The sequence below is a fragment of the Chaetodon auriga genome, chromosome 2 (genome assembly GCF_051107435.1).
Source record: "Chaetodon auriga isolate fChaAug3 chromosome 2, fChaAug3.hap1, whole genome shotgun sequence".
In the NCBI taxonomy this organism is placed as follows: domain Eukaryota; kingdom Metazoa; phylum Chordata; class Actinopteri; order Chaetodontiformes; family Chaetodontidae; genus Chaetodon; species Chaetodon auriga.
The window spans coordinates 13591548-13614615 of NC_135075.1; the positions used below are offsets into that span (position 1 = coordinate 13591548).

The 23068-nt window shown below is 41.7% G+C and overlaps 2 protein-coding genes across 2 annotated transcripts; one reads left to right on the forward strand and one right to left on the reverse strand.

The window, feature by feature from the left end:
- Positions 1-4435: 4435 nt before the first annotated feature.
- Positions 4436-9587, reverse strand: LOC143332221 (lumican). Its single transcript, XM_076749548.1, has 5 exons — positions 9470-9587; positions 7611-7942; positions 7084-7408; positions 6287-6604; positions 4436-4983 (listed from the first exon to the last, which is right to left on the reverse strand). The coding sequence occupies exons 2-5, from the start codon at positions 7914-7916 to the stop codon at positions 4832-4834; spliced, it is 1101 nt and encodes a 366-aa protein (XP_076605663.1). The 5' UTR covers positions 7917-7942; positions 9470-9587; the 3' UTR covers positions 4436-4831.
- Positions 9588-18384: 8797 nt separating this feature from the next.
- fmoda (fibromodulin a) lies at positions 18385-22397 on the forward strand. Its single transcript, XM_076747710.1, has 6 exons — positions 18385-18486; positions 19127-19522; positions 20188-20310; positions 20422-20562; positions 20651-20918; positions 21457-22397. Exons 2-6 carry the CDS (start codon positions 19157-19159, stop codon positions 21606-21608), a joined length of 1050 nt encoding a protein of 349 aa, XP_076603825.1. The 5' UTR covers positions 18385-18486; positions 19127-19156; the 3' UTR covers positions 21609-22397.
- The last annotated feature ends 671 nt before the right edge of the window (positions 22398-23068 follow it).

Here is a 23068-nt window from a genome sequence, read left to right on the forward strand (position 1 = left end):
ACGATCAGAGTGCTGAAAGTTAATATAAAAAGTACTGATGGGATGAACTTAAAAAAACTAATAAAATAAACATACATAACAGCAAATCTTAAGTCTCAAGTCCTAACCCAGGTCTCAGACTTCTGAATCTCTGCCTACGTAACTAATTTCTTCTAGAAAGAAATGCAGAGCAAATCAAGGAGCAACAAAGAACCATCTGGAAATATTAACAGCGCTGATACAGATCAGTGACAGCAGTGGATAATATTGGACATTCAAAAGATCCAGTCAAGAGTTTTTGGCTGTTGGAGCAGTTCATATCTAACCTAAATGACTTTATAGTGTAATAATGGAGAGTCTGTGGGCAGAGGGATGTGATATGTGAAGGATCGTGAGCTCCTCAGGTCTCAATGTTGCTGTTATGACACCGCAGGGAGCTTCATTGCAGATTGTTTTGACTGGTGGTTTCCAAGGCAGAGTTTAGTTCAGAGGAGAGGAACGGCCAGAGCGTTAATGATTCCACCAGTCAGAGGTTTGGTCTGTTCTTAAATGGCGGCAAATATAATGGGGTTTCATTAGAAACAACTTCTAAAATAACATGAACTACTGTCTGTCTGAGAATCCAGACTTGATGAAAACGAATCATCATTTATCATCTGGGCTTTGAAAACAGAAAAGAAAGAGTCCATGATAATAAACAAATCGAAGCTGTTTTTTTGACATGAGAATGATGTCTTGATTTTTTTTTCCTCATCCATTTTACATTTTCCACTTCATTTAGCTGAGCAAATCAGTGAGTCTGGGAGTAGCGAAAAAAATGACATTAGCTGTGTGTTGTTAATGACAACAACCACCTGGATGTCTTGCAGTTAATTCAACAAAAGCACCTTCATTTTGTGGTTCATACCACTGTGACATGCTCACCTGTGCCATCTGGCTCTACCTTGCCTCCTCCTGCCAACTGGCAGTTCCTGAAAACCTACATCTGTGTCCTCTCAACTGGCTAGGAGACACTAGCAAGTGTCACTAATACAGATTATGTACTTTATTTCAAATGTGTTTTCGTTTAAAATACCGATATTGTTACTGCTAATAATCTGTGCTTCATATTTGATCACTCAGCTTCATGGCTCTGAAAATGAGGAATGCAGTAGAGGTCTGGTTTAAGTGTGCAAGGACGCCTGATTTACAGAACAAACACACTGAGGTAAAACAAAGAAAAATAGAGAGGAAAGTAGAGTTTGTGGTGAAAAGTGGAGCCAAAATGACATGAAAGGAGGATGTGCAGGTGACAACAACAAGACGAGTATCAGAGCAGCTGAAGACGATCATTAGTCTTCTGTCACATTCACCTCCATGAAGCTCACAGAGTAGTTAAACATGATTAAAAGAATAGCCGACGTGTTCGCAGTGGCGTTGCTAGAGTTTCTTTGGGCTCCAAGCAAGAAATCCCTGGGGCCCTCACCCCACCCGTGCACACTACAAAAATTGGGTTTTTGCACACATAAATGCACAATTTCCGGGACATTTGAGATAAATACTGAAAAAATAGATTAGTGGTTCTCAAAGTGAGGTCCAGGGACCAACAGAGGTCCCTGAAAGCCCAGGCCAATCAATAATCGTTGTTGTAAGTAAGTGGCCAGGGCCCCCTAGTGGCCAGGGGCTCCAAGCAACTGCTTGGCATGCCTGTCCACAAGCCCCGCCCCTGCATGTTTGGAAATACATTTACCTAAATTCCCTTTCTTGCCAGGAGACAGATGAGAAGATTGATGCCACTCTTATGTGTGTCTGTTATATTTGAAGGTGCAGCCAGCAGCCAGTTAGCTTAGCTTAGCATTAAGACTAGAAACGGTGAAATGGCTAGCCTGGCTTTGTCCAAATGTTAAAAAAAATAATGCAACCAGTTCCTCTAAAGCTCATTAATGAGCATGTTCTATCTTGTTTGTTTAGTACGTCGAAAAATCAGTCACGTCGTAAAACTGCCGGTTTTGTGGGAACTTATGTGATTATATCTAGGCCAGACGCAGGCAAACAGTTCCCCCTGAGCTAGCAAAGCCAACCACCTTGTGGCTCAGGCGTCATATCTAAAGGACAGCCACTGCATGAATACGGTCATCTAACGCTCAGCTAAAAAGTGACTAAACATATTTCCCACAGTGTCGAGCTATTCCTTTAAGATAGTGTGATGTAGCAGATGGGCTGCTTGTATTGTGTTTACAGCTTCTCAGCAGCAACATGGAACCAGTGAACTTTCCATCATGACTTCATACGTACCCAGTAGACTGCCGGCTGGTCGTCACTGGAACAAGCTTACACATACTTTCATGGTTAATACTCGTCCCTCAAAGGAACTCTGTGTCAGTGACTGCCTCCACTAAATGTGGGTCCAGACATAGCACAAGTCTGATCAGACCATCAGACACACTCTCAGCTTTAAAAAGACATGCTGTCACCTGGAAAATATGGCAGTGACTTCAGTAATGGTGCATCAAACACACAAACACACACGCCTGCAGACAGACATACAAACAATAAGTACTTTGAGTGGTTACTGGTAAGTAGTGGAGTGCCTGTACTCAAGTATTTGTATGTACTCAAACCTAAAAGTAATGGCAACCATTTAAAATGAACCACGACCATCAAATTTCTATAGGGAGTCAGATTGTGACATTGTTTTTCTAATGCTTTATCTGTAAACAACAAAACAAATCATATGAAAAGAACCTGCTTTACGTGCCCCGACGAACTGAACCTTCCCACATATTTCCTGCAATTGCAGTCTTATAATTCTGACTTTGCTCTCTGTAATTTTTAGGAAACCGTCTCCGAATGATATGGTCTTTATCTTTATCTTTATCTTGTCATGATGGCAACGTGGTATTGCGATTACGAAATCATCACCTTATTATCATTAAGTTGGTTTTGTAATTCCGAGAAAAGAAAGCGTGGTTATAGGAATCTCTTATTTGAGTAAACAGGACCACAATGACTTTACCTTATTTCACTGGTAATTCCCTCTGAGTTCGTGGTATTTACAAGAAATGTCGATGGTATTATTATTAGTATGCTAGAATTGTGCACGCACTTTGATCCACCTGAGGTTGCTCCATCAGGTAGAGACATGAAGACAGTTGTACTAGTAAATGATGATATATGGATGTAGATATAACAGAGATATGAAAATCCTAACAATTTTCATTCAGTTGCAGTCTGTTTATCTTTAAGGCTTCAGCTCAAACTCCCACGCACATCAGCGCTGAATGCTGTGGGTGACAGAATTAGATAAAAAGTGAATAGGTTTCTGTTTGCAGGACTCAGTGTGTGTCTCCACACAGTATGAGAGCTCCACCTCCTCTCCTCAGTCAGTTTGGACTCTTCCTTGGACAATAAACTGTGAGGTGACATCTTGACAAAACCCAGGCTTGAAAAACAGAGTGCAGAAATGTTACACACGAGTGGAAGTCAACCAAGGTACAAATCTTTTAATGCACCACTGAAGGCCAAATGTCAAGTTAAGTAAAAACAATGGACAGTGAAATCACTGTGAACTCAGCTGCTGCTGCTCCATCGGTCTCCACTGCATATCTACGTCTGACGGTATTTAACAGGACTTCAAGGCTTCTGTTCACACTGTAACAGACACCTGCTTGTTTATACTGTACACCGGCTACATACTGTACACAGGTGTGTACATAGACTACATAACTGTGATATGTACATTTGCATATTGAATCACTTCTTACTATACTGGTCCATTGGTTTGTTGTCCATTCTGTCCGTTCATCAACTTTTTACATATATTTATATATCCATTGCAACTGTTTGAACTATTTGGTTAGATGCTAAACTGTATTCTGCTGGTACTTAGTGGCAATTAAGTTGAATCCAACAGTCTTTTCTAAGGCTCCTCAAAGATGTTTCCGGAGTTGTTGGTATAATTTATTAAAACAAAACAAAAACCAAGATGAAGAAGAAAATATATATGGAGGATAATATCCTCTTAATTTAGGCTGGAAACCATCGTTAAATATTCTTATTTTCGATTAAAAATATTTTCTTAATTGTATGATCATTATAGTTTGACATAGTAACAAGGTTGTAATGTGAATCACTGGATTGCTTGTATTTGACAAGTTAAGTGTTGAAGTCATTATGTTAATGTTTTTCTGTTAATTGTGCAAAGTAAATCCCTCTTTAATGTTGGCAGACCATGGGCATCAGCTTTAAAATCAAAGTTTATGGTAAAAACAACTTGCAAGGGCATTTTCGACTTTCGGCACATTTAACACTGTCCAACCAACTGAGTCAGATTCTCTCATGGGAAAGCTACTGAATTTTGACATTCATGCATGTTTTCCTTTCCACCTAAGACAGCTCAGTTTAACCAGGGCACATTATTCTGTACAGTCAGAAATGAGGGTTTGTCACAGTTCCTATTCAGTAATAACACACAGATGTACAACCCTGCGGAGACAAAACTGGGAAAAGATGGAATGAAACAGAGAAACCCATGGGAATGCACTGGTGGTATGAGAAATGTTTTAATCAGGACTTTTGGCATTCTGATAAAATAACACTGGTTTAGCGTACAAATTCAAGCTTTGGCATCTTTTGAAGGTCAGTTTTTCCCTTCTGTGCCTGGCAGTGTATCTGCATATTGAAGACATAAAGAATTAGTCTTCTTCTGTGGTTTCTTGCTTTAAGGCTGTGCTCTTTGACTTCACAAATGACGAGTTGGCTAACAAAACAAAGATCTCGAGTTGAGTCACGTTTTTCTCTTTGCATCACGAGATGAGGTTGTCCTCTCACATACGGTAAACCTGTTTTCGATACATGTTCAGATGGTTTTAAGTCAGATGTAAATACTTTCGAGCACTCGCAGACAGAAGACCCAGTCAGGGGGCAGCTGTTGGTGGGACATCTTGTTTCCGTCCAGTCGTAACACCTTCATCCTGGAGTAGGACAGAGGTCCCACCTCTCTGCAGAAACTAGTCATGTTGAACTCTGTGGTGAACAGACAGAAAACAGACAGGACCTTTTTTAAAGCATATACAGACCATATTTTAGTATTAGAGACTCATTATTCACCACAGCGACAGTCATCTGTTTATTCCTGTCTTGTCAAAACATTGTAGACACTAAATCAGTCCAGACAGCTTTGATTTCACATCATGTACCATATGTTCATCATATGCGAATTATTAAGCTGAAGCGCTTCGATTACATTATGAGATTTATCTATCGAAGAGGCTCTGAGCTGCCTGTAAATGTCCCTCTTCTTCTTACAGAGTCTGGATTCCCCATTAGATGTCTTGCAGGTGCTGTGGTGAAAACGGAGGATGAGGAAACCACAACACCCTCTCTTGCTTTCTCACTTCATCTCAGACTGTAGACTTTGGCAGACAGGAAGCGCTGTAGCTGTCAGGCTGCTAGCTAGACGGTGAGGTGTGTGTTTTTGTCGAAGTGTTTTGCCCTCTGTCTGTCTCACTGGTACACAGTCCCACTGTCTGCTGCATCACAGACCGAGAAACAAGAGCACACTTTCACTTTGCCAAGACCCATGAGCCAAGACTGCACACAAGGCCAGTCATGTGAGTCGAACTGTGGCTCCTGGCTGCAAGTCAGCAGCATTGTCGCAGGAATCTTATCTGTATAAAATAGTTGGGGAACAGACAGAGAGAGAGAGGAAAGAGGAGACGATGAAGAGGGGAACAGCATGTGCTTCTGGCACATCTGGCACTCTTACCTCTGAATCCATCACAGATGTTTTCATACCACTCTCCTCGCCTCTTTGCTAGCCTACTTTCCCTTCATCCAGCCACCCAGTATTCCCTCCCCTCTTCTCTCCTCCACCCTCCTCTCACTTCTTCTCTTTCCATGTATCCATGTCCCTCCTCTCCATTTACTCTCCCTCTTTTCCCATCTCTGACTTGGCTCGCCTGCTTGCTGCACAACCCCAGCCTCTCCCGTGTCCGCATGCAGCAATGAGGGCCGGCTGTGTGTCGGAGGAGGCTGTGCTTTACAGTTCCTCTCACACTTTCCACATTTCTTCTTCTCCCTCACAGCAGGGTTTGGGTGTCAGACCTCCCCAGATGGGCAACTACATAGTTAAAAAATATTGTGGTTCATTCACAAGCAGTGAATGCACTGTAGAACTCTAAAATGTATGACTGTGTGCACATGTGTGACAAATGAGCATTTCAAAGACATGAAGTCAGTGACACCTCTACATTCGCAGTGTGAGAGGTGACCGCATTATGTGTCTGTGAGTATGTGCATGTTTTCTTTGTGTATTTATGTGCCTCACCTTGTATTTTATTGGCCTCCAGGTAGAGGTACTGCAGGGTGGTGGGGACTGTGGGAATGGTAGTAAGTCTGTTATAAGAAAGGTCCAGTTCCACCAAGCTGGAGAAGTTGAAGACCTGTGGGGGGACGCCGTGGCTCTGCAGACCACACTGACTTAGACGAAGGAACTTAAGATTGAGAAACCCCACGAAACTGTCCTCATCCAGCCCAGAGAGAGAGTTATTGGACAGATAGAGTTGCTGGACAGATGGGGGTAAATGCCTCGGGACAGATGAGAACAAATTCCCGCTGAGGTCCAGCAGGTTCAGACTGACCAGACCTGCAAGAAGAAAGGAAGACACAAACACACATATGCAAAAATGAAAACTAACAAAGGTGTGTGAGAAATAGAATGAGTCTAATCTTTGTGTTGAATGACAGTGATATCGATTGAAATATTTGTAGTGACCACTGTCCATACAGCATACTGAGCTGTTGTTAAGCTTTGCCTTGTAGAGAAGTTATCATTTACAGGTGTTTAGATATTGTTTAATTTACTCATTTCTATTTGTAGCACTGTTTCACATTTTGGAAGTATCAAATTAGATTATGGACAGAATGTGAGATTTTATGATGCATGACGTATTTGCTGAAAGACATGAAATCCAATCAGTGTTAAATTAAACAACCCCTTGACTCCTAGCTACCTGTGCAAAACACCTGTAGACAACAGCAAAAGGAAAACATGTGGACGTACCTCTGTGTTTTTTATATTTAGATTCTCCATGTGTAGAGAGAGGAAATGACATATTACAGTACCCTTGAGGTCTCCCTCTGTGATGGTTTGCAGACTGTTTCCCTGCAGCAGCAGAAGCGTCAAGTTATGTAGATTTTGGAAAGATTCAGGGCTGATGCTGCTGATTTGGTTGTGGGCCAGTCGCAGCTGCTTGAGTCCAGCTGGCAGAGCTCTGGGCACTGATTTCAGGTGGTTGTGATTGGCAAAAAGGTAGCACAGCTGGGTCTGGTTCTGCAGGGCAGCCCGGTCCAGCTCATCACTCTGCAGCTTGTTGTGGTCCAGGATGAGCCAGCGTACATCAGTTATGTTGTCCAGAAAAGAGGAGGGCAGGGAAGAGATGTTGTTGCCCTGAGAAGAAAAGAAAAAAAAACACCTGATGGATTTTGAAGCTTCACACTGAACAGTTGAAATAAAACATATACAGTGTAGTGGAGGTCAGCTACTGTGGGAAGCGTACAACGTGAACAGGAAATGAAAAACCACTGAGGGATAGTGGCAGACCATCGTAAAGACAACACACGCTCAGTGCCTGTGTCAGTGTTTTTCCTACCTGTAGAAACAGGTATTGAGTTCTGTCTGGCAGGCGGTCGGGTATGTCTGCCAGGCCTCTGTGGTCACAGTAGAGCGCTGTGGGCCACTGGATTGGGCAGTCACACTGCTGAGGGCAGGCCTCGGGGTTGTTGGCTCGGAACCAGCCTGGGTCCATCCGTCCCTGCAGGCTCAGGACACTGGGTTCACCGAGCAGGCGATTAATCCACAGAGGAACACCTCCATAGTCCATACCAACGATAAGAGTGGCTGAGGTGGAGTCAAAAACACAGAGCAGCACCAACACGACACAGCACTGGAGAGCCATAGAGACAGCTGGTGAGATACTCAATCCTGTAAATTAAACAGTAAGGCGAAGGTGTTAAATGAACTGTCAGGCAATTCATCAGAGATGATGAGCAGTACTGATTATATATCTGTAATAACTTTATCAAGAGTGAGAAAATTACTTCAGTGATATCACACAGGTTTTCAAGCCTGCAGGTCATTCAGGCTGGATTCTGATGTGGGCATTTACCAGGCAGGGCGAGTCTAATGAAACATGTTATCAAGCTGCAGTACTGTGGAGCATCCAGGGTTTCTGGAGCTTGACCCATATCCTCTGCAGCATCGATTCATTCCTAGACATGATAGTGGCACAGCATGGTATCATCTGATGATCAATCCACCACTTTGGTCCAGACAGAAAGATCTTAACAACTATTGGATGGATTGATCATTTACACAGACATTCTTCACTGAGTATGAATTGAAATGACTTTGGTGATCCACTGACTTTACTTCTAGTGCCACCAACTGGTCAAAGTCTCCACTTATCAAGTAAAATATCTCAAATCTACCAGATGGATTGCCAGGTAATTTATTATAGACATTCATGTCCACCTCAAGATGAACTGTAATGACACTGGTGTCCAGCATCAGCTCAAAGTTTTGGTTTATACGGCAATACTAATGGCATTCCCTCAGCTGTACTTTGTGTTTAATGCTAATAAGCTAATTTTAGCATGTTATCAAGCTACACTGAGATGGTGAACAAAACGACATTGCTTGCTGAACATCAATGAGTCAGCATTGGCTCACTAGCATTGGCATTTAGCTCAAAGCACCGCTGTGTTTTAATTCAACCTCAGAGTTACAAGCATGGCTGCAGGTTCTTAATCTTGTTTAATCTGCCGCTCACAAGTGCCCCATCTCAATGGAAGTGCAATACTGCCGAGTAGTAAACTTTTAAGAACTGACGCAACCCTTTGCAACTATTGGAAGTATTGCTTGTGAAAGTGAAAAACTCTTATCTATCTGAAGCTTTGACAATCAAGATAGGAAATGGTTTCAGTGTGAGGTCAAACAAAGTCACCATTTTCATGGCAGTTTTTCTGGAGTGCTGGATTGATTCATTAAAATTAAATGAACGCATGACATTGTTTGAAGTGCAGCACAAGTTGAGGTGGTTGCTTTGCGTTCACATTTCTGAGTATGCGAGGGAAGAACACATTTTTTTTCCTTGCATGCACAGCTGTAGATGGTTACGGTAATTCCCACAAAGCTGGTATGCAGAAACACACAGAGACTCTCATTTACTGTATGACAGAGCAGTGCCTAAGAAAGGTTTGCATCACCAGGAAGTTTGATTTAATCAGCACGTTTGCAATGTTGCATTTTGCCTTTCTCACTTCCAGTCTTATAGTGCAGCACATGCTCAGAAGGTTGCCAAAAGATTAGCTACGTGAGGCAATCATGCCTCATCACACCAACTGTGGTTAAACAGACGCACGATGCAGGTTTGAACATTTCAAGTTTTACCTGTCTTGCAGAGAATAGAATCGGAAGCAGATGAGAAACCAGCAACAGACTGACACGTACCTGTTTGTTCAGGAGCTACAAAACGGTTGTCTTAAATTCCCAATGAAACCCTCGGGAGCTGTATAGAACTGTGTGTGTGTGTTAAGGTGTCTGCGTGTGTGTGTGTGTGTGTTTTCAAGCTAGCAGCGGTGTTTACCCACTGTCTGCTACATTCCTCCTCTTCAAATGTTGCCCACATCCCAGACCCAAAACCTCCTCCATAATCTTCCCTCGCTCACTTCTTCCTTCTCCTTTCTCTCAGCTCAGCCCTCGGTAATAGTAAAACCCACAACATTTGGTGGAAACATGTTTGGTTTTACCACAGAGGTACACAAAAAATACACATGAAATACACAAAAAGATTGACAAGAATTTCTGAAGAGAAGAAGTGAAGAAGAAAGACATCAAATGAGAGCAACTGATCAGTTTGGATTCTGATGGTGCAGAGCTTTCTGTGAAAATGAGAGCATTTTGATCAGCATTCAAGATTCAGCATGTGAAGATGTGTGTGTGTGTGTGTGTGTGTGTGTGTGCGTGCGTGTGTGTGTGTGTGAGACTGGGTCTGCAGTCTGTGTTCTGCCTGGAGGCATTGAAGCCACAAAGTACCTGGGGAGCCAAAGAGACCATTCTGTGTGCATAAGTGTGTATCCTTGAGTGTGCCTGCGTATGTGCATTTGTGTCCATCTGTGTGTGTGCATATGTGTGTGTGTGTGTGTGTGTGTGTGTGTGTGTGTGTGTCTTCAAGAAAGTAACTCCTTGCAAGCATCTGAGCAGAGCAGAGGAGAGAAAAACGATTCCAGATTCCTTTCCCCCCCGATAGGAGGGGAGCGCTGTGAGAGCCGAGGCAAGGTAAAGAACAAGCGGTAAAAGTGGAGACAGCGTTTCCTGATCAGAGCGTATAAAGAGCGCCCTCTAAAGAAAAACGCATGGAACGACACCCACAGTGTGAGTTTACCAAATTTATGACATGATGAAAATAATGAATGGCTCTATGTGTGTGTGTGTGTGTGTGTGTGTGTGTACTTTAACCATAAACCATGTAGAAAACATGTTTTTTACTGTACAGCCTGAAAATCACTTTGATGCTCTCAAGTTTTTGTTTTTTTTTACATACAGTTTATGAATGTGGAGGTAATCAAGAGAGCAATACAAATGAGTGTGTGTGTGCAGTTCAGGCACATGTGCCAGTGACCCCAGTTTTAAGTTGTTTCCAGTATGCAGCTTTGTGCTGGTTTATGGTGTTGTGTCCTGAAAGGAACAAATTCTACAAATGGCTGACAAAACACCAAAATACAGACCAGAGCACAGCAGTGCTTTGGAATGAGTGTGAATGTTGGCATGCCAACATGCTCACAAGGAACATGCTAACTTGCTGATGCTGAGCAAGTGCAATGTTTGCAATGTTCACCAGCTTAGCTTAGCGTGTTACCATGCTGCCAAGAGCTAATTGGCACAAAACAGAGTTGAAGTGGATACAAATGTCATAGTTTTGCAGGTGTTATAAATGAATGGTTGAGAGATCACAGAAATTCTAACAGATTTAGGGGATCGCCACAGTCATTAAGATTCATTGTCTGGACACCATGAGTATTTGTATCGCACTTCTTAGCAAACCATCCATTAGCTGCAGAGACATTTCACTAAACCCTATGCTGGCAAAGTCAGAGCATCAACAATGTCAGCGGGATTAATCCCCTCTGTTCAAAATGTCATGTTTTTGTAACTGATTTCTTACGGGTTGAGTGAGTGTTTCTGGAAACATGCACAGGCACTGGTACACAGTGTGCCTGCAGCAGCCTGTTGGCAGCTTCTCCCCATCCTGCACACTGTGTGCTCTGCTGTCTGTGTCTGGTTTAGTCATAAACAGGAGAAGGAAATGGAAAAGGCCTCCCTCCATCCTCTGCTGCAGAATAACACCTTTCACTAAATGCATTTCAACATCACAACATCATCACATACACATAAATACAGCATTAACCTCAGTATCAACCTCCCAGATCTGCACAGGATAAGTGGATACAGAAATTGAAAGGATGGATAAATACATAGAGAAAGTCTCATTTTAATGATGACGAGAAGAGTTCGAACTAAATGGAAACTTAAACATTTTATGTAAGATAACAATGGAGTTTTTGAAAGGGGTCAGAGGGGATTGGTTTAGGATCTTCCAATTTATCAAAAACCTCCTTGCCTGCTACACCATCCAGCTGCCTCATGATAATTTACAAATACAGTGGACCAAATTGAAGTGTCTTAACCTGTGTGAAAGATACAGTGACAACCAAGTTGCAAAGCAACTGTATAAACAGAGACACCCTCCTCCAGTGTGGCAGCCTGCTCCACATCTCCACATATGATGCTACACATATTACACCAGCATGAACGTGACGTCAGCTCTGGTGTAACTTCTGAAAAAAAGTCATCCACCACAGGACAAAGATGAACCAACCCATTCATATAATTATTAATTGGATGTGATTTCATGGTGATGAGTCATCGTCTTTTCACAATAATTACATTTCCCAAAGCAGAAGTTGCCTTCGGGTGGTTTCTTTTTGAGAGCTGGCAGATCCTCTAACAGGCAGTCAGATGTTGGAAAGCCACGCCTAAAACCATCAGACCTCGTAAAATACTCACACATGGATGCAAATGCTGGATTTGAAATACCTAAAAAAAATCTAAATCATCTTTGCAAATGTTTTATGATGAAAGAAATGGATTTAACAGCTTTGTTAGACGTTGAGGATACACACGATGTGCTTTTGTGGATGTAACACTGAGTGTAAATCCCACAGGGTACCCTTGAGCTTCAATCTTGACCTTGGAAACAACAGACGACAAATAATCTCATGTTAAAGTCCATGTAGCTGATCCGGGGCTCTCATTAACATCACACACATATCAAATGTGGCAGCAGACATAAAGATATCAATCCATTGGTATAACAATAATACATATTCTAAAAATACCATGTATTATATACATGCTTTAAGGAGTTCTCACTCATGTTGGCTTAAATGTTGGTGTGTGTGTGTGTGTGTGTGTGTGTGTGTGTGTGTGTGTGTGTGTGTGTGTGTGTTTTCCTGAAGAGCGACTAAATTGTTTTGTTAATTATTACCTGATGTTTATTATCCAATATTACAGAAATACAGGCGCTCGCATGATTTCACATGTTGCTTTCAGACATTGAATCAGTGTTCCTCTGCAGTCTTCAGTCTGTTTCCTCTTCCGCCCCTCGTTCCTCCTCTTCTCATAATTTCACTCACCATCTGCTGCCTCAGTTGTTCCTGTCACTGACACTAGAGGGCACCAATTTCTCTGTAATTAACAGCACACCCATGCTCAGATCAGGTTGAGATAAACTAAGGTAAAGGTCAACTTTGCAAATGTTAATTATACAATTGCAAGCAACACATTAATACGAATTCATGAGCTACATCCATGTGAGAGATGGGCTTTATGAATGTCAAGAAAATTAAACATTTTACAGACTGAAAAAAAAAAAAAATTAAAGCTAAACTCTCATTATTACTGTTTCTTAACTTATTGACTTTTCATTCATCACTAATTTCACTTCTGCCACACAACAGATGGGCCGTGTCACAGAGCTCATGGTGCATCTTAGACCACTTAGTCACAGGACACCCTTCAGTGTATTTTCAAGATCTCTTTTGTCGGTGTTGGATAGCAGATTTAACACGAGTTAAATCATAAATTTTGCCAAGAATTCAGATTAGACCCATAATTAGAACTGTTACCGACATGCATACATAAAAATATGCTGCTTTTATCTGTATGAGAAAAAGATGAGAAGCTTGACGTGGTGTAATCACAAACATCTGCGTGTGATTTATGTGTGAGTGTGTGTGTGTGTGTGTGTGTGTGTGTGTGTATGTGTGCAAGGACATCTGCTTTCTATCACATGGTTTACGCTGCCCCCTGTGCCCTGGGGTGCCATGGTTCAAGTTACCTTAAGGAGACACATTGTCCAGGGAATACTACGACCGAATCCTTAGCATTCGTAGATCTTTTTAATTCATGTGTATTATCATGAGTGCATCTTCTTTATGAGTGTGTGTTATTTATTCAATACACTAAACAATATCTGTATGGAAGTCATATTTTCTTTGGCAAACAGTAAGAGTGTGAGTAGTAATGCTGTTGCGGATACTTCAGAAGGGCAGGGTGTCGTCGCAGGGTGTGTGAGTACTTGTATAAATCACACTGCAGACACAATAATCTGGTTCCCACAAGGTTAAACATTAAATTGTAGGGTTCAGACTTGTAAGAGTTGGAGTTAGGCATGTAATGGTTATGGTTAAGATTAGAGTCTCAGAAATGAGTGTCACACACAAACAAAAGGTTTTTTTTTTGTGTGTGTGTGTGTGTGTGTGTGTGTGTGTGTGTGTGTGTAACAGTGTAGTAAAAAATAGTTAATTTCTTCATGAGCTGGTAATGACATACAAGATTTAGCTAATTATGATTTGGTTTATGATTTATATGCTACGTTTTGCTGTTGTGTCTTCAACACTGGATTTTGCAACACTTATGTGGCAGGAAACAGCCAACATCTTACTTAAAACACTTCATTTTATATCATTCCAAATTCAGTAAGACCATATGAGTCTGTATGGCAGCCAGATGAGAAAGCATCTGACTGCCATACATACATAATAAAACCATTTAGTCAGGCAAAAGAATGGCCTGCAAACAAAATGAATTTCCTTTCACTGACCAGTTCTTGTTCCAAACATAAACAGACATGATGGGCTGAACAAAGTGAGGATGAGTAGATTTCAGTATAGTTTTAAGTATTTCACACTTGCTGTTTTCTGCAGGTGAGGGACCAGAAAGGTCCTCAGAGTGAAAATTCCTGTGACATTCCTGTGAAGAGTTCATGGCCTGGGTGGAAAGGGTTTGATCCTCTGATCTTCTGATCCCTGCTCAGCCATGCTCATGACCCAGACAGGAGACAGGGTAGGGGGATGGACACGGTGGGGGCTGAATGTGTTGGGTGCTATGCAGAGTCCACCTGGGCCTCTTTCTTTGATGTCCCAGTCAAGAGAGAATCAGTTTCTCTCACTCTGCAATGACTTCTTTCATGCACTTTTGTGCTTCTTTATATTGTTTGTATATGCAGATACTTATCTTTCTGTCTCTCTCTCTCTTACACACACACACACACACACACACACACACACATACTAGAGTTAACTACTTAACCACCTCATATCAACAGGCCTTTGATGTTATGTTGCAAGGGTTAACCTCATAAGACTCATAAGGTTGTCAGTCCTCAATAAAGGGTTGGAGTTCATCCAGGTTCAGCTCACAGGTGCCTCTCCAGATACATAAATCCATATAAAATCATATTTAAAATAACAAATATGACTGGTGTGGTGTTTCACGAGGCCAGGCACAGCACTGACCAGTCTGTTCTGCTGCATCTGCAGTCCACAGACGCCTGCAGACACACAGAAAGGGAAAAAAGCATTTCCTGATGCTGCATTACCAAACTGCAGAATAGCAGTGAAGAATATGTTGCTTTATCTATTTGTTTGTCCCTCCTATTTGGGTTGCCAGTGTTCAATACTCCTCATTCCAAGCTTCAACAATCATAATCTTGGCCCCATAAATTCCCCAACAGTTCTCCCGCTCAGCTGTAATGCAGTGTGACCATCTGGTTGTTCCTTTCTTCCCTTTTGTTCATGTATTTATTGTCAGATATCAGATACAACAGCCCCACTAAACCAACTTAAATAACATGTGTAAGGCTCCATGCCAGCTTACATAGCAGTCTCTTCAAAGATACTTTAGTTCTGGCGTGGACGGCTCTTTGATCACTCACAGAGATGATGCAGCAAGTGAAAAGCAAGGAAACAGACTTAAAGGAACATTTTGACATTTTGGGAAGTATCCTTGCTTTGATCTCATATGTGTTGCTAAAATATGAGGCTACAGCCGGGAAACAGTTAGCCGAGCTTAGCATAAAGACAGGAAAAACAAAGTGTGAGGTTGCCAGGCAACCAGTGGAAACTTCAGGAAGCAAATGCATCAAGCCAAGAGATAGTTTTCTAAAACTTTTCTAACTAGGTTTGGGAACAAAGACCACGCCTCAAATGCATCCCATTCAGCACACAACTTTTTAAGATCACCTGGTCCAGTCCCTTCCCATTTACTCAGTTTTCGCATCCCTTCCCCCAAACCCCTTATTCCTTTTCTCTCTCCCTTCAATATAGGAACCACTGGGGGCACCAACTGGAAATCCAGTATCGTCTGAAGAGTCAGCTCCCACATCCAGAGTCTCAACTCCTCCCGGTTCCCTCATTGGTCCATCATTGCACTCCCTTCATCCATCCATGACCCACATTTCTCCCATCATCCCTTCATCCCTCACCCTTCTTCCCTTACCCCTTCATCCCTCAATCCCTCGATCCTCATTCCTTCTCTTGACTTTTGTCCCTCTGGACCCTAATACATCCCTTCACCATGTCGGCTCCCCTCCATCCATAATATTCATTAAACCATTCTAAATCTGAATCTTATTGCTGTGGTCTTTGTTAGTGAATCCCTGTAAAACCACTATGTGTCATTTTTTATTTTTGGTTTTGGTACAGATAAAAGAAGAAATATAAGAGGTTTATCACTGAACTTTGGATGTGCTGAACGGTGGATTTTTTAATCTTTAGGTAGAGCTTCCAGTAAGATCTGAAAGTTTAGATTGATACACACAAATAAACCAGCCAAACCCATTACATTACATTTATGACTTGCAATAAGTGCATTCAGCCATGTGGATACAAGCCAACAATTGCAAAAAAAAAAATAAATAAATAAAAATCCATAAATTTCATTAGATATGCTGAACTGTGTGTTACATTTAGAAATAACAAGAAATAGTGTTATATAGGTTTGGGGTGTATTTATGGGCAGTCTGAACAGACGAATTTTCAGCCTGTGATGGAAGATGTGTAGAGTTTCTGCTGCCCTGATGTCAACGGGGAGCGTGTTCCACCATTGTGGATACAGGACAGCAAACAGACATGACTTTGTTGAGCGGTACCTGCCCCCGTTGTTGTGAGAGTGGTAAGCTGATTGGCAGTAGCAAAACATAGTGGATGGGCTGAGGCATATGGTTTGACCATGTACTGGATGTAGGATGAACCTGAGGACTTGGGTTGGTTGGAGAGCAGCCGTAGTGCTGCATTCTGGTCAGCACATGCATGCACACAAGATGACAAGAGTCTGGACCAGAACATGTGATAGAGAAGTAATCTGCAGCAGCAGCTTGTTGTGTTGTTGTTGGACGGACGCTGATCATCCAGTGTTACTGCAGTCAGATATACTACAGTGCTCTCAGTGGTAATGGAGAGGTAATGTCTTCCCTGGAAGGAAGAGCAGCTCAGTTTTGTTGAGGTTTAGTTTCACGTGGTGAGCAGACATTCACTGAGAGACATCAGCTAGAAACAGAGATTTGTGCTGCACTTGGGATTCAGATGCGGGCAAAGACAACATTAGTTCAGTGTCATCTGCATAGCTTTGGTGGGAAAAGCCATGTTTGTCCTTGTTTATTGAACTGCAAATTGTGAAGCATGCAGAAGATGCAATCATGGTGTCAATCATATACATGGACTTGTTATTGTCTGGAGGAAACACAAGTCATTGTGTTTATTGTCAGCATGAAGCAGCACAACCCAAGGACATACTTTTGTTATTGCTGCTTTTTGTTTAACCATCACTATGTTATTTTACCCACAGAATACTTGTTGAATATTCAAAAGCACAGAGTGCAAAACTGTTTTTTCTTTGTATCCACACAAATGTACTTGTTTTCAGTCTGGCTGCACTTTCAGTCCTTTGAGACTGGACATTTTTCACTTTTCAAAATCTTGGTAAGTGCAATTTTGCTGTTCTGTTGGCAGATAATTTTGCTTATTTTAAGTAAGATTTTCCCCATTCTATTGTTTTTTTTTTTTTTCTTGCTTTGAGAGCTTTTTTGAGTTTTTGCAGCATATCTATTCAACAATCATGCTACTCACATTTTAAAAAGGTGTCCCATGATAACAAGACACAGAGGAGATGGAGAGAATTTGGAGAATCTTGGACTGTTTGCAGAGATGAAAGGTAAAAGTGAGTGAAAAAGACTGATAGAGATGGAGCTTGTGGAGGAGGAAAGATACAGAGCAGGAAGAGGCCCACATTAAGACCAGACAGACAACATGAGAAGACTGTCACACATGTTTTCATTTAACCCTTTACAAGATGTAAGGTTGTCAGAGAGGAATGGAGAGACTTTGACCCTCCCCTGCTGCTCCTTCTTTGTCTGGCATTGTCAATTACCGTAGTTATTCTAAGATAATAGATAAATGCTGAAATCACCCATTATAGACACTGTCGCCTACAGCAAGAAGGAAATAAATTGCCAGGGATATGCATTCACTTAAAAAGCAACCAAACCATTGATGCGATAATGAACAGTAACAATTTGCTATACATGTATCATATAAACTAAATTGCACAAGGAAACACACCCTCTCACTATATCCACTCATTATTTAGTAAAACAGATCTTTATTCCTGTCCAAACTTGCACTCTGTTGTTCAAAAAAAGATAAATAATTTAGCATTTGTGCTCCAGTGAGCCAAAAAGGTCAAAAGCTAAGGTGCAAAGGTCTAAATATTGAAGACATAGTGGGCTGAAAGGGACTGAATGTGCTGGACACAGATGGGAACAATCCCTCACAGCCGCTGCATCTCACATCAGCCACATTAGTGGAAAATGAGGCTCCAGAGTGGGGTGTGGGGTGTGCTGGGCCATGCCTGAATGGACAAAATGGGGTGCGGGTGGGCAGATAAGGGGGTGGAAGGAGCCAAACAGTGAAGGACCAGAGGGAGGGATGGAGAGGGGGGGATGGCGGAACAGAAAAGAGCAGGGAGGGGAAGATATTTTTTTTACAAAGTGTTTGTCAGAGTCCCCTCCAGTCCTGAGCACACTCTGAAAGAAAGAGGGGACAAGGAGGGCCAGTCTCTCTGATCAGGTAGGTGTGTATGTGTGTTTGTATGTGCGTCCATGTGTGTGAACATTTTTTTTTTCTATGAAACCTTATAGGAGACGAATAAACACATGATGATGGAGTCATACTTTTGTTTGAGCTTTTTTTTCCTTCTGCCTGTCAGAGGGTAATTATTGGATATTTTCTCACAATTTTGGGACATCAGTGAGAAGCTATAACAAAGCTGGCATTCATGGCAAGGTTTTTTTTTCCTTTTTTTAAAATGCTTCCTCTTTGGATTCCCTGTGGATTAAGACCCCTAAGAATGCACCTCTCTGCAGGCAGTCATATTTCCAAAGCAAAGTCAGTGGCTGCACTGCACTTTTGACTGTTCATTTAACCTCAGCATGATAACAGTGAGGGAGGATTTGTGTTTAGGAAAAATGTCCTTGAACAATAGCATCTTGTCCTCTAAATGTGTGAGAGAAGTTATGTTTTTATTGTTTGACTTTTGAGGGTCAGCACAAGATCACATTTTGTCAGTTTCCTCTGTTGAGTATTTGTGGGATTTTCTTTTAATATCAGTCAGCATGAGCCCATTGACAAAATAATCTGTCAGTCTGTGAAGTCCTTTATTTCTATTTTGTTTTTTATTGCCTTGTCTCTCTGTCTTTGTCTCTGCTAGATTACTGTGAAGATTTGTGTGACTGTGACCATGCGTGTGGTGATTGTCTTCCTCTTGTCTGCCCTGCTTCCACTCTGTCTCTCCCATGGACGGGACCCCTTTGCCTGGCTGTACGGCCGGCAGAGCCAAGGATACTATTATGGCTCCCTGCAGGCAGACACCACAGGAGGGGCATGTCCAGATGAATGTGACTGCCCCCCCTCCTTCCCAGTCGCCATGTACTGTGATGGCCGGGGCCTGACAGCCATGCCAACCATCCCCTCCTATGTGAAATACTTGTACCTCCAAAACAATGCCATCACAGCTGTGCCCGACTCAGCTCTTGCCAATGCAACCAGCCTGGTGTGGCTCATGATGCATCACAACCAGCTGACATCTGATGCCATTGGCAAGAAGGTAATCTTACATCTGGTCTCAGTCAGACAGAGCCACACATGTGAAGTCAGAGCATGAAACAGTCATGCTGGTCTAATGGCTGTCAGATGGCTGGCAGGTGGCAGATCGTGTAACAAAGGAAAGAGTAATTGTTTTATTGCTGCACATGTGAATTAAAAGGTTTACATATTTGGACATGTCGTTCTTAGCTTAGTCCAACTGAAATTAATTTGCATGTTTGTCCTCTGCTACAGCCTATATATCTGCTCAGCAAATATTCATATTTCATATTTATTTTTATATTTTTATATATTTCATTATTTTTTTATACCTAATGCAGATTTTTTTGGTGTGCCTTTCTTTGCATCAGTCCATCAGAATATTGTTAGATCCCTGTCTACAACCCTGATTCCAAAAAAGTTGAGCCACTGTGTAAAACAGAATGCAATCACTAGTAACAAACTTCGTTCAATCAAACCCAGACGCTGAAATGCCAGCATGTCTGACATTTCTCCAAAGACCTTTTTCTATTCTTTTAATATCGAAAAAAATAAAATATAAATAAATTAGCATTGACATTTGAGCAAAAAGTGGCAACTTAATGTGATTTCAGTCTTTTTTGTGCTGTTGACGAGGTGCTTCTGAGCATGTTAGTGAGTTCTTCATTACCCACATCACATTTGTAGGCATTTCTGAAGCTGATGGGACTAGAGCGTTTATACCTACAACACAACAATCTGACCAGCATTCCTTCAAACCTCCCTCGTGCCCTGCGAGACCTGAGAATAAACCACAACAGGATTGAAAAGGTAATGTTTCGCATAATTTGATAATCAGGCAAAGACACTCTCTGCTCTCGTTAGCTGTTTTGGCTGTACATCAAAGACATTAGATTAGAAATTATTTCTGCTGTTGCCTAGGTAACACCAGCAGATCTGGAGGGAATGGACAACCTTACTGTCCTGTATCTCCATGACAATGCTCTCACAGACATGGGGACATCACTGAAGGCGCTGACATCCCTCACACTGCTGGACATCAGCAGTAACAAGCTGACGAAGGTAACAGTGTATGTCTGTTTGCAAATGTCCCATTAAGTGAATGGACCATCTCCAGTACTCCCACAATATTGTCATCAATTGAAACCAGGTCCCAGAGGCTCTCCCCGAACAGCTGCACCAACTCTACCTGGACTCCAACTCCATTGATTCCCTACCAGAGAGCTTCCTGGGCCGTTTCACGCAGCTGCAGTATGTCAGGATCGCCCACAACCAGCTAACAGACAAGGGTATTCCTCCCAACACCTTCAATGTGTCTGGACTGGTGGAGCTGGACCTGAGCTTCAATAAACTGGAGAGAATCCCCCCAGTGAGCACCACTCTACAGTATCTTTATCTGCAAGCCAACCAGATCAAAGGTAAAAGGCACGCATGTTTTATTCACACACATCGTTTTAGAGAACGTATTAAAAGGTAATTAAAAGGCCTGAAAACTTTTTCTCAATCAGCTTCTTTTGAACAGTGAGGTTCTACATACAACAAACATAATTTTGACATCATTTCACATGACTGTATGTGCTCTTCTCATTGTTTTGAAGTGGATGGAGCTCAGTTGGGTAAAGGTGATGTCACATGCTTCCATGCACCAATCAGGAGTTAACAGCATTTGAATTCTTTGCTGGACTGTTGCAGGATGATCTCAGTCAAATCTGAATAAACTACACACACACCATCCTGATGAAGCAGACTGCCTTTGTTTTTCAGTGTTAAACTCTTAAACAATCTGATTCTTGCTTATGTAGTCATGTATATGTCATGGTAAATCGGATCTCTTGCAGCAGTGGTTTCATTTTCCTTGTTGATATATGGGCCAGTTGCTGACAGGTTGGACATTTGGAGTAGTTTTACCAGATGTGTATAGTAAAATCTTTACCACCTCTCCATCTGTTTGTTCAGAGTTCACTCTGGGTAGTTTCTGCAGCGTTGTGGATGTGACCAACTTCTCCAAACTGCGGACTCTGCGACTGGATGGGAACGAGATCAGTCGCCAGGATGTCCCATCAGATTCATCCCTCTGCTTGCGCCTGGCTTCCGACATTGACATCTAAATGTATATGTGGTACAGTGTGTGGCACTGTGCTCACAAACACAGTCAGTTTACAGCAGACACCAGCAGTGTGACATGTGCCAAACCAATGCACAGCAGGGGTGATGATATGATTTAATATCAACAGCAGGTGGCAGCAGTTTGTACTGTAATATCCATTATTTGCATTACAGTGATTGTGGTTGTTTACATGGCCGTGGTTTCACATTTCACTGGGAATTTTCTGTGTAAATTTTAACAAGTAAATCCTTAAACATGATGAGTTTCTCTAACAAATCCAGAGACATGGTCAAGCGACTAAATAAAATTAATGAGCCCTTTGCCACAAAATACAATGTATACGCCTAATAAGATACTGTATGAGCCACATATGATGTTTCCTTTATATGTACTGACAACGATCTGCTCCTGATCCTCCCTATACGTTACTGTGAGGATCAATGATCTTTGCAACCAGTGTTTTTAGCTGTCTTTATCTCACTGTTTCTTTCTCTCTGTCGACCTACAAAGCATAATAAAACATTATATATAATGTGATTTTTTTTTATTCTCAAATCATTAGCTGACGTAGAAGCATGACAATATTTTCTTCACTTGGGGGGATAGATGATAGATCTATGTACCATGTGAAATTATCTCCATACTGTACTGTATTGAATCACACATTCGTAGGCCTGTGCAGGTATGAATTATGATTCTTGAGTTACTGTACGCTTTGCATGGGTTAGTTAAACTGACTAAGGGTTTATGTTGATGAGCCTACAGCTGAATAAACAACATTTGGAATTTTTAAAAAGACAGCTGTACTTTTTGTCTTTTTACAGTCCATCCAGTATTTGTGGTTCACTGTGTTTTACTGTCTTTGTGTGTATGTGTGTGCTGTGGGTTTGATTCAGTGATTCGCTGGACTAAGGGCTTTTGTTCACACAGACCTGATGCAATACATCAGCTATCTTTTGATTTAAGACTAAGTCTAGACACTCGCTCACACATGTAGACACTTGCTCACACGTTCACTTATTATCCCACAGGTTGATGTGAAGGACATTAGAAATTTTAGGACTTTCATTCAGGACATTTGACTTTTTGGACTCCAGAGGGTGAATCCTCTTCAGCCAAATGATTCTTTATTGAGGCGCAAGAAGAGGGCAGTATATCTGAATGAATCAAAATGCTCTAACTGATGGTTTGTTTACTCAATCTTAAGAGGATATTAGCACAAATTGGTTTGGCAAAAGCCAGTTGTTTCTTTTACTTTGAATGAATTGCAAACTTTGACACATGTGGGGGTTGATATAAATGTTTCTAAATGGTAAGAATCTTAAAGATATCAGACGGATTTAAAAGCATTTCGATGGACTGCCAAACACACACCAGCTTTATGAAATAATCTGGCTCTTCATCACCTTCCATTCTTGAGAGTGTTAGTTCCCAACATTTATGTCATTTGATCTCATTTTC

Bases quoted from the DNA above. Each gene is read 5' to 3' on its own strand.
- LOC143332221 (XM_076749548.1), bottom strand. From the start codon at position 7,916: ATGGCTCTCCAGTGCTGTGTCGTGTTGGTGCTGCTCTGTGTTTTTGAC. The intron at 6,605-7,083 runs GTACTGTAATAT...TTCTTCTTGCAG, and splicing joins CACAGAGGGAGACCTCAAGG to GTCTGGTCAGTCTGAACCTG. The intron at 4,984-6,286 runs GTGAGGCACATA...TGTTCACCACAG, and splicing joins GGAGGCCAATAAAATACAAG to AGTTCAACATGACTAGTTTC.
- fmoda (XM_076747710.1), top strand. From the start codon at position 19,157: ATGCGTGTGGTGATTGTCTTCCTCTTGTCTGCCCTGCTTCCACTCTGT. The intron at 19,523-20,187 runs GTAATCTTACAT...TCACATTTGTAG, and splicing joins CTGATGCCATTGGCAAGAAG to GCATTTCTGAAGCTGATGGG. The intron at 20,311-20,421 runs GTAATGTTTCGC...GCTGTTGCCTAG, and splicing joins ACCACAACAGGATTGAAAAG to GTAACACCAGCAGATCTGGA.